The sequence below is a fragment of the Symphalangus syndactylus genome, chromosome 7 (assembly GCF_028878055.3).
Source record: "Symphalangus syndactylus isolate Jambi chromosome 7, NHGRI_mSymSyn1-v2.1_pri, whole genome shotgun sequence".
NCBI lineage: Eukaryota > Metazoa > Chordata > Mammalia > Primates > Hylobatidae > Symphalangus > Symphalangus syndactylus.
Window position 1 is genome coordinate 38,952,886 of NC_072429.2, and position 11,108 is coordinate 38,963,993.

The following is an 11,108-nucleotide window of genomic DNA, read 5'->3' on the forward strand; positions in this document are numbered from 1 at the left end:
TTTAAATACTGAACAATCTTGGAGCTCACAAATAATCATCAAAGATACAAATAATCATCAAATAATCCTACATAAACCTATAATTATGTTTTGAAAGACTTGCTCGGGAAGGAAGGAAGATGGTTCTCTTGGAAGCTGTCACAAATGTGTATCAACTGGGTGAGGGAAGGTTCCTAAGGAAGGGAGACATGTGCTGAGATCCCAAAAGAGAAATAATGAAGTGGTTGTATAGGACAAAATTCATAAGGCAATGAAGGAGAAGAGGCATTTATAGTTGAGTGAATGGCATTTGCAAAAGCCCTGTGGTAGGTATACTGTGCTCTAGCCATGAAGAAACGTCAACGTGGCTGGAAAGCAAATAAGAAGGAAGAAAGTAAGTCTTATGGGACCTCATAGGTTATGGTCAGGATTTTATTCTTAAATCCAAGAACGATGGAAAGCCACCAAAGGGTTTTGAGCATTGGAACACATATGATCATTGCTGCATTTTAAAAATATCAGTTGGCTGTTGTGCAGGCTAGATGGAGGGGTCCAGAGTAAAGCAAGAAGCCAGCCAAGAAGCTCTTGAGCAAGGGAGGGTCAATGCAGACAGAACCATGTGGAAGGATTCAAGAGAATATTAAGACATTAGGTTGACAGGACATGGTGATTAGTTCAATACGACGTGTCAGGGAGAGGGAAGTATCAGGAATGACTCGTAGGAGTCTGACTAATGCAAGTGGATATGGTTGCATATGCAGTGTTGCCACTCAGGTATATGGAGAACATTGGATACAAAATTTCCCAAGGCTTTCCTGGGCTGTAAGGATAAATACAGGGCCATGACCATGACACCCAATGCATGGTTTGACCTTGGCTTGTGTCCCTGTGCTCCTGCTCCCCGGGCTACAGACACACAGGCGGTGTTTCACTTCTTTGAAGAAGCCAAGTTCTCCTTATCCTCAGGATATTCATGCACTCAGTACCTTCCACACAGAAAATTATTTGATTAAGATGGGTTCTTTCAACCTCAAGTCCCAACTCGGCATGTCCATAGACATGACCTAAAATAAACAGGAAACCTCTTGTCACTATTACCTTTCTTAGGATCCTGTTTTTTTCCTTTATTGTTATTATCATAACTTATAATTATCCTTTTACCCATGTTTATTTGTGTGGTTTCTATCTCTCCCTTTACACTGTAAAATCTATGGAGATATGGGTCATGACAATTTATTACTGTATGCTTCCTGTCCAGCAAAGATCCTGCAACCAATATTCAATAATTATTTGCTGAATCAAAAATATATAGAGGAAACAATTAATGACCAATAGCTATAACTGTTATTATGGTCATCGTCAGTATCAGAAAGCAAGTTCTCATTTGATAATGAGACAGTTAAGGACAGAACAAAGAATGCACCATTTAACAATGCTTGAAATGAAGTCAGAGGTAGTTACTAGAAAGGGGGAGCATCAGGTAGTTGCCATTTAGTTGTGAATCCCCAGTGAAAAATTTAATGCAATAGAAGGTGCTGATATTTCTTATTATCTACCTTGCATATATACACAAATGGTTTCCTTGATTTTGCTAATAACATACGAGCGCCCTCTGCTGTCTTTAATCTGCCTCAATAGCCTGTGAGCTCTTCATCTGGTTGCTTTCTAAAATAAAAAATAATGTAGCAAATAAATTGTACGTACCTGTCTGTTTGTGCTGCCTATCTTAGACATGAAACTAAGAAATCATATAGTTCATACCTTGCATGGCTTGACCCTCCAGCACATAATATAAAGGGATTTACAGCTAGCTCAGGGAGAACGATCATACCCTAGGCATTGTCTTGGGTCCCTAATCCCATCTTTGGAAATGACACTTCTCCGACCTCAGTCACCTGAGATACCAACTGTTCTTCCCAATTGAAATGTGCGACTAGTTATCAAAATTTTAGACATCATATAATTCTGGACCTTGCACTTCCACTTTCAAGGTTTTTCTGAATACATAAAGACAAAAATATGTGCAAAATATGCATGCTCACTGTAGCACTTTTTATAATAACAAAAAATATAATTAGATATTAGAAACAATATAATATACATTATATAAATTAAATTAATATTCACATAGATAACAATTTAAATAAGGCATATGTCATTCATATGTGCAATGCATCATTCATATATGTTTGTAAATATTTAGAAAATGTCTCGAAAAAAGCACATCAAAATGTGAACAGTGGTTTCCTCTAATTTGTGGAATTTATGGATGAAGAGAATGAAAGTTACTTATATGCATATATGTAACTACAGTTATACATAATTATAATTGTATATATTATAATTATATATAACTTATGTTAATTATATTCCATATAATTATATGTGTATTATATATTTCTATATTCTGATGATCTTTAAAATAATTTTTAAACTTTTTTTTTTTTTTTTTTTTTGAGACGGAGTCTCACTCTGTCGCCCAGGCTGGAGTGCAGTGGCGCAGTCTCGGCTCACTGCAAGCTCCGCCTCCCGGGTTCACGCCATTCTGCCGTCTCAGCCTCTCCGAGTAGCTGGGACTACAGGCGCCCGCCACCACGCCCGGCTAATTTTTTGTAGTTTTAGTAGAGACGGGGTTTCACCGTGGTCTCGATCTCCTGACCTCGTGATCCGCCCGCCTCGGCCTCCCAAAGTGCTGGGATTACAAGCGTGAGCCACCGCGCCCAGCCAAATTTTTAAACTTTTTAAGATAACTATAGATTCACATGAAGTTTTAAGAAATCATACAGAGCAATCCAGCATATTTTCTACCAAGTTTCCTCCAATGGTAGTATCTTGCCAAACTATGCTACTACATCAAAACCAGTATGCTGACATTGATACAGGTAAAACACAGAACATTTCTGTCCTCATAAGCATCTCTCATACAGCTCTTATATACACACTCACTTCCTTCCTGCCCCCACCCTCTCCTTAACCCCTGGAAATTACAAATTTGTTCTTTATTTCTATAATTTTGTCATTTTGAGAATGTTACATAAATAAAAGTATACAGAATTTAACCTTTGGGGTTTGACTTTTTTTCACTTAGCATAATTCTCTAAGGATGCATCCAAGTTACTGTGTATATAAATAGTTTGTTCTCCTTTTTTGTTGAATAGTATTTCCTTACAAAGATATCCAAAATTTATCCATTCATCCACTGAAGAACAACTGTGTTGTTTCCAGTTTTTGGCTACTAAAATAAAATTGTTATGACCATTTGTGTACAGGTTTTTGCATAAACATAAGTTTTTGTTTCTCTGGGATAAATGCCCAAGAGTACAATTGCTGGGTTTTATGGTAGTTGCATGTTTAGTTTTTTAAGAAAATGTCGGCCGGGCGCGGTGGCTCACGCTTGTAATCCCAGCACTTTGGGAGGCCGAGGCGGGCGGATCATGAGGTCAGGAGATCGAGACCATGGTGAAACCCCGTCTCTACTAAAAAATAGAAAAAATTAGCCGGGCATGGTGGCGGGCGCCTGTAGTCCCAGCTACTCGGAGAGGCTGAGGCAGGAGAATGGCGTGAACCCGGGAGGGGGAGCTTGCAGTGAGCCGAGATTGCGCCACTGCACTCCAGCCTGGGCGACGGAGCGAGACTCCGTCTCAAAAAAAAAAAAAAAAAAAAAGAAAATGTCAAACTATTTTACTAGAGTAGCTGTACTGTTTTACTTTCACACCAGCAATATGTGAGTGATCCAGCTTCTCTACATCCTCACCAGCATTTGGTGTTGTCACTTTTATGATAATGTTTATCATCAGTTTCTGCCTGCCTTCCCAAACATAATTTGTCCCCAGATTCCTTCTTAATCACTCTCTTTGATACACTCCTGGAAAAAAAACCTTCCAACCCAGTAAATTGTCAGATTACTGCTATTACTCAGAGTACAGTGGCAGAGAACTTTATCCCCAATCTTTTCCATTTAATACCTTGGTGAAGGCATAGAGAGGCATCCTTCTCAAATATGCAAAACACTAGGAGAGAGAGCAATGAATGGCTTAATAATATGACTGGTGGAACAAAACAAAGGGACCAACCCAAATAGATACAACTTAACAGAAACAATCCCATTTATTCAACAGAACCAACACCGACTATCTTCAGGCTCTGTGCGATGTGCTGAGGATACAGACATGTACATTACAGTCACTAACCATTTAACTTCACAGTCTAGAAAAGAGACTTTGAAATAAGTATGAAAACAAATACGTTTAAACTTATATTATTAATGTGTCTATCGATTTAATGTAGTGTCTGACTCTTTTTTTTTTTTCAATCGGCATTAAAAAACTATGGATGAATTTGAAGTTGGGGAATAATTTCTGTATTTTAGGAAGTCTCCTTCTGTGTGTGGCTGATGGATTAGAAGGGGACCTTTGGGAACACAAAAGTCACTTAGATTAACACAGTAGTTTGAAGGGAAATGACAAGATCTGCAGCTGGGAACAGTGGCTCATGCCTCTAATCCCAGCACTCTGGGAAGCTGAGGCAGGAGGATCGCTTGAGCCCAGGAGTTCAAGACTAGCCTGGGCAACATGTTATCTAAAAAAATGCAAAAAAATATTAGTCAGGCATGATGGTATGTGCCTATAGTCCTAGCTACTCAGGAGGCTGAGGTGGGAGGATCACCTGAGCCCAGGAGGTCCAGGCTGCAGTGAGCTGTGATGGCACCATAGCACTTCAAAAAAAGGAAAAGAAAAGGAAAGAAAGAAAGAAAGAGAGAGAGAGAGAGGCAGAGAGAGAGAGAGAAGAAAGAAAGAAAGAAAGAAAGAAAGGAAGAAGAAGAAGAAAGAAAGAAAAAGAAAGAAAGAAAGAAGAAAGAAAAGAAAGAAAGAAAGAAAGAAAGAAAGAAAGAAAGAAAGAAAGAAAGAAAGAAAGAAAAGAAAGAAAGTTTTAGGAACAGTACCAGTGGTGATCATGAAAAATGTGTGCAATAGTTGTGAAAAGGGTTGATAAGGCTTGCTTACCAATCAGAAAGGAGGCTGATGACAGTGAGTACTTAGGATTATTCCCAAGTTTCTGTCTCAGGCAACCATGAAAATATCTGTGCTGTAAACTGAATAGCAAATTAGAACATAGGAGTGGGTTTTGAAAGCGAGACAATGAGTTCAGGTAAAAATGTTTGAGTTGAACCTAAAAAAGAGCATCCCTTGGAGGTGTCTTATAGGTAACTAAATCTCTTCTTTAAAAAAAAAACAGATACAGATTGTAGCCATTGATTTTAGAGTTCCTAACACAAAGATTATATTGGCATCCATGGTAGTACATAAGATTCTCCAATAAAGGTTATACACAGAGTAAAAATAGAAGGGGAATCAAGTTTAGTATCTTTGGAGGTATCAACATTCAAGGGAAGTCAAAAATAATAAGGGCCATTTAAAGAAACTGAAAAATAGTGGTCAAATAACAGAAAACTAAGGTAGGAGGAAAGATGGCATGTAATTCAATAGAAAAGAAAATTGCAAGTACGATAGAGGCATCTAAGGTGACAGTTACTTTGAAGTCATCAAGTAATGTTGTCAATTACATTACATTAATCATATTTGGCACTGCTCTTTCCTATAGGATAATTATACATCCCCTTCCTAAAGGAGTCAAACATGGTCAAATGACTTGCTCTGGCCAATTAAACATGATTGGAAGTCATATACTTCACTTTTAAGAAGAAGCTTTAAGAGTTAGCTCATTGTTCACCAAGTTCTCTTTCCCTGTAAACACAATAAGCAAAATGCTCAAGAGAGACTATTCCATCAGCTACTGTTATAGAATTCATAAAACATTGATCATACATAGCTACAGCCAACCAAAGATGGCCACATAGTGTGAGGAACAAGCCATACACTGTGCACGTAAGCCACTGAGATTTGGGATTATTTATTACTGCAGCTGGGCAACCTAATCTATCATTATAGGCATAGATAAAATAAGGAAATAAAATAAGAAATTTCACAGAGTGAAAACTATTTTAGTTGCCAAAAAATGCAAGTCAAGCAATGGTAGGAAATTAAGATAATATCCCTAGAGATAACATTTAACATCATCTTAGTCAGAAACCAATTAAGAAACAGAAACTACTCAAAGTACTTAGAAGGAATGTAATGCAAAGGATTGATTGAATAGACATTAGAAGAGCTAAAAGTAAACTAGGTGATGGTAAGGCACCCGGAAGCTGACAACAGGAGGAAATCACTAACTTCAGCTGGAGAGAAAAAGAAAGGAGGTGGTGTAACCAAAGCCTAGAGGCTGGACTCACCCAGCAAAAGCTGGGACCAAGGCAGGCCTATCTAGCAGGACCTGGAGCCTCAGACTTGGTACAGCCATTTCCAAAGACTTCTCCCTAATACAGAGCCAGAAAGGGTCATACAATAGTTTTCCTCTTTTCCTACTTCCTATCTACTGCCTGCACCTCCCAGGGGCAGAACCTAGAGCCCAAATGTCAGCTGATTTGGGAACCTGAGAAATGCAAGCTGCAGCAATCAGTATCATGTCTCCTATCCTCCCTCAACACAGAGCAGAGCAGAGTAGAGCAGAGCAGGGGAAGTGTGGGAAATGGATCTGACAGCAAACAGTCCAAAGACTGACACAGGCCAGGTCTGAAGGCCGATGGTGGCAGACATTCTAGGTAGGAAGAAACTTGATTTTTCATTAAGGTGTAAGAGTGTTAGAGGGAAAAGGATTTAGTTATCTGTTCAGTGTGGCTGGAGTAGAGCTCATGCAAAGAAAGGAATGTAGATAAGACCAGACGTGTAACCAAAGGCCAGATCATGAACAGCCTTGCATGCCATGCTCAGAAGCTTGGAATCTACTCTACAGGCTGTCATGATATTACCAGAAAAATTCCTTGGAAAGATAATTATGTCATCACTGTAGATGACAGAGTAGAGGAAAGAAAAGATAGTTCATCACCCATTTGCCTAAGGATGATGTAGTAAAGGCCTAACTTGGTGGAAGGATTGGTGAAAGCTATTGAGTGGCCATAGCTTAACTACAAACTTAATAAAAAATAGCATTCTAGGGAAACAGAAGCCAAACCAATGAAGTTAGTAAGACGCTAGTCTTATCAGACAATATTTGGAAAATTATTTTTTCATTTTTTAAATGTAAAAATTTATTTAGGATGGGGGATAGGAAAATGAAGGGTCTGGAAACACTGTCAGATAAAAAACAGTTGGGAAAAATAGAGATGTTTAACTTAGAGATAAGGAAAGGAGAAGGAATGATTACGTCTTACTTAAGATTCCAGGTTTTCTTTATAAAAACAGGCTCTCTTGAGTTTGTGAATCAAGGGAAAACTAATCTGGATATGTCCTTCTGAATAGAGTCCCCAGAAATAAAAATAGGACGACTGAAAATCTATTCATTGCTTTATTTGTCCTTTTCACGGGTCACTACATTTTAGGGCATTTGGTCTATAATTGGTAGAACAGGTATCAGCCAGGGAGGATAGGAGCGTCATCCTCCATCCCCATCCACCTCCACTCTTTATCTTGACGTCACACCAAGTGTGATAGCGCCTCCTGAAAGGCAGAAGGACAAGAAAAATTAGAGCAGCTTACATGTAATTCGCATGTTTCAAAAAATATTCACTTTCAGTATCCTGTTTGGCCACCATTTTACTGATGGGGAAACAAAAACTCAGAGTGATTACATCTCATCCAAAATCACGAAGGTGCTAAATGGTAATGCCACAACTATAACACATGTCACTGTCATTCAAAAACCCTTCCTGGAAATGTAGAAATCGTATTTTTCCTGAGATTCCAGGACATGAAAACTTCCTATGAGTATAATCAGTAAAGTGGAAATGCACATTTACAAGGGACAAGAAGAGGAGGTAGACATTCAGGGTGAGTATGCCTCCCCTTCGGCAGATTAGCCTCCCAAGCTGTGGTTACCAGCAGTTTCTTCACAGCTTCAGAAGCCTCTGGTCCCAGCTCATTCACACACTTCCTTAGCCCCTCCACAAGGTGCTCAACAGAAATGCCCAGAGTTTTCAGAAGAAGCTTTAATGGATCCATAAAGGGAAGAATGTTGTCCAGAGGTAAAGGTGCCAACTCGTCAACAGGAAGGGGCACTTTGTTGATGAGGAAGGCAGTAGCTGCAGGAAAAAGAGAAACCAGATGAGACAGGCACATCCGGGCCCAGATTATGACCTCCCTTGAGGCTAAAGGAGAGATGCCATAGTGAATCTCCACATAAGGACGGGAACGGACCCAACCACAGCCGAAGAAACTGCTCCCAACCAATTCAACTCAACACTACAAACATAATTGAGCACCAACTTTATGCTAGTCTGTGCAGATACATAGACAAGACAAGGATGCCCATTCAGAGACTTCACACAGTCCAGTTGGCGATAGAAGATCTGTACACGCCACCGTGTAGCATGTGCTATGCTAACATTATTGGACAAATCTCCATGGAAACACAAGAAAGGGATGACTAATTCTAACATGAGAGAGTGCTGCAGGAATTTTCCAGAAGTGCTGTTAGAGCTATGTCTTGAGGCAAATGTCAGAATCATAAGGTAAAGAAGAGGAGAAGCATTTTAGAAACATGACCAATAAAGGCACGGAAATATTAGGATAAAAGTGCATACACAGGATGGTGAGCCTTCTGCCCAGAAGGCTGGAGTGCAGATTTCCAATAGGTTATGACCAAAGGATGGAAGATAAAGGGAGTGAGGCTGCAAAAGTTGAATGAAGTCAGATTTTTTAAAGTGTTGGATGTCACACAAAGGAGTTTGGATTTTTTTTTCCTGAGGGCAGTGGGGCGCTATCAAGGCTTTTACATAGGAAAATTACATTTTATATCTTTTCCTTTAGGAAGATAACTTTCCCATAGAAGATGAATGGTGGGAAAAAGTAGAGATTGAGGAAAACATGTACGATATATTTTTTACAAAAACATGTGCAGATATATAAATGCACACAAGCATGTGAGCACACATGTAAGAACACACATCTTCCTACTGGCTAAGACCTGCCATAGTTTATTTTCCTTTGGAAACCTATTATTTCCCCTTTCAAATTATTAAAATGGAGCCTGTATATATATTTTTTCATTTTCAATCACCTATTGTCCTTCCAAAATTCTCACCCAGAGGGGGTGATATTTCTTTTCCCCACCTCCTTTCTGCTGCCATCTTTGCCCATAGATACCTGTCCCTGGACGCTAGAGAAAACTGAAATATCCAAAACTGGTGAAGTTACAAATTCCTTCAGAAATTCAATAAACATCACAAGCCAAAGTTGCCAGTGTAGGTGTGGGCAGTGATCAATTTTTCATTATTAATCTCCATACTTCTTATTTCAGACATTTTGGTTAATATCTTCTCTGTATGTATTTACAGCTTCCTGGGAGAAGATCTTCAAAGACTTCTGTTCTCTCAATGAGCAGTGGCTATTATGAAATCTCTTTTTCCCATGTACCCAAACTGTCTTCCTGATAGTTACAAAGACTCCTTCCAAAAAAATAAATCAGTTCCCATTCTCCTCCAAGAAACCAGCTTCTATACCCTTACCTGAAAATTAAACTCATCACCCACCAATACACTAAGAGTTCTATCTGGATATCTCACAGTGCATTTACAGTAGTCTACAATTACAGTAACTTTGGTAGAAGCCTTATCTACCCTACCAGACTAGCACCTTAAGAACAATATTTATGACTGCTTCATGTCTAAATCTTCCAATGCTTACCCAGTGCCCAACAAATTGTAGCCATTCAATAAATATCCATTGAGTGGATAAACAGATGAATGTAGCTATCTCAGGAGAACCAAGCTAGCAAATTGGGTAACTGGAGATGATAGCAAGAATGACTCCATACAGTTCAAAAGCACAAAAGAAATTATAAAGTCAAATTTTAACCCAAAATTGAGGAAAACAAGAAAAACCAATGGTGACCAATATCCAGCAATGAAATGTGCTTTGTTGACCCTCCGTGGAAGTTGGCTAACTTCCTATGTAGGATGTATTAGAATACTTATATTGGGCTAGAGCTTAGATGGTGGGGATCTGAAATACTTTCCAACATCACCATTTTCTGTGGTTCCAAAACTTCTTCCAGCCCTGCAAATATGTGCAATTATTATGTGTCAGTTAAAAATAAAATAAAAAAAATAAAATTCCTACCACCATATTCCACTGTCAGTGAGGCAAGGCTTACTAGTTGTGCTCTTATTAATAGAAAAGTAAAGAAATATCACATATTCCAGATGTATTCCAGTTACTTACCAGAGTAACTACAAAGGCTGATGGTCACCAGCAAGAAGATAGTTACCAGCTTCATGACAGTTATCTGGGATATTTTTCAGGAGTTTAAAAATCAGAAAAATCTAGCAAAATCCACCAAGCCAGTGGTTCCACTTGCCATACAAAGTGTGATGGCTGCTTTTGCACACACATATTTATAGGCCCATTGAAGACCTGAATTCTAGTCCCTACCACTTGACTCACCCCACCAAAGAAAGGGATAAAGGTTATGTTTTCTCACTAAACAATTTGGAGGGGTTTCCGCTTTCCCTTGTGTTCCGGTGAGAAACAAAGCTCTACAGCATAGCATTCTCAAGTACCTCTTGCATAAACCCTTGCACAGAAATAAAAGTGGAAGGCAAAGAGCCCAAAGAATCCTTGTCCTGGAAGAACATTGAAAAGAAGTGAAGAATTTATATTGGGATTCGAAGGAGTGTTTTCCTCTAGTTTTCTATATTTTCCTCCAGTTTTCTACTCATTTAAAGTTTGGAGAATCACATTAGCTAATGAACTACCCAGTTGTGAAAGCAATCTGGAGGCCACCCTGGTATAATACAGAGTCAGCTTAATGACATTTAGTGCCACATTTCTCTGGAATTCACCTGCCCCCAGCCCACTCACACATCTACTATGGCAAGAGTTTCACACCTCTGTTACCTTTTCCAGTGTCAGTTATTTTGAGTATGTTCAGAGCATGTCTTCTCTGAGCCTTTGAATAGAATAATAGGCTTAAGATCTAAAATCAGAGTGCCTTTTGAAAAACCTGGGATTTAATTTTCATTATTTATGTAATCTTGGATTTGACATTTTTAATCCAGGATATTGGTCCTGTCATCT

General features: G+C 38.9%; 1 protein-coding gene across 1 annotated transcript; it reads right to left on the reverse strand.

Moving 5' to 3' along the window:
- Positions 1-7,369: 7,369 nt before the first annotated feature.
- Positions 7,370-10,401, reverse strand: SCGB3A2 (secretoglobin family 3A member 2). Its single transcript, XM_055284766.1, has 3 exons — positions 10,254-10,401; positions 7,911-8,113; positions 7,370-7,532 (listed from the first exon to the last, which is right to left on the reverse strand). Exons 1-3 carry the CDS (start codon positions 10,306-10,308, stop codon positions 7,509-7,511), a joined length of 282 nt encoding a protein of 93 aa, XP_055140741.1. The 5' UTR covers positions 10,309-10,401; the 3' UTR covers positions 7,370-7,508.
- Positions 10,402-11,108: the final 707 nt, after the last annotated feature.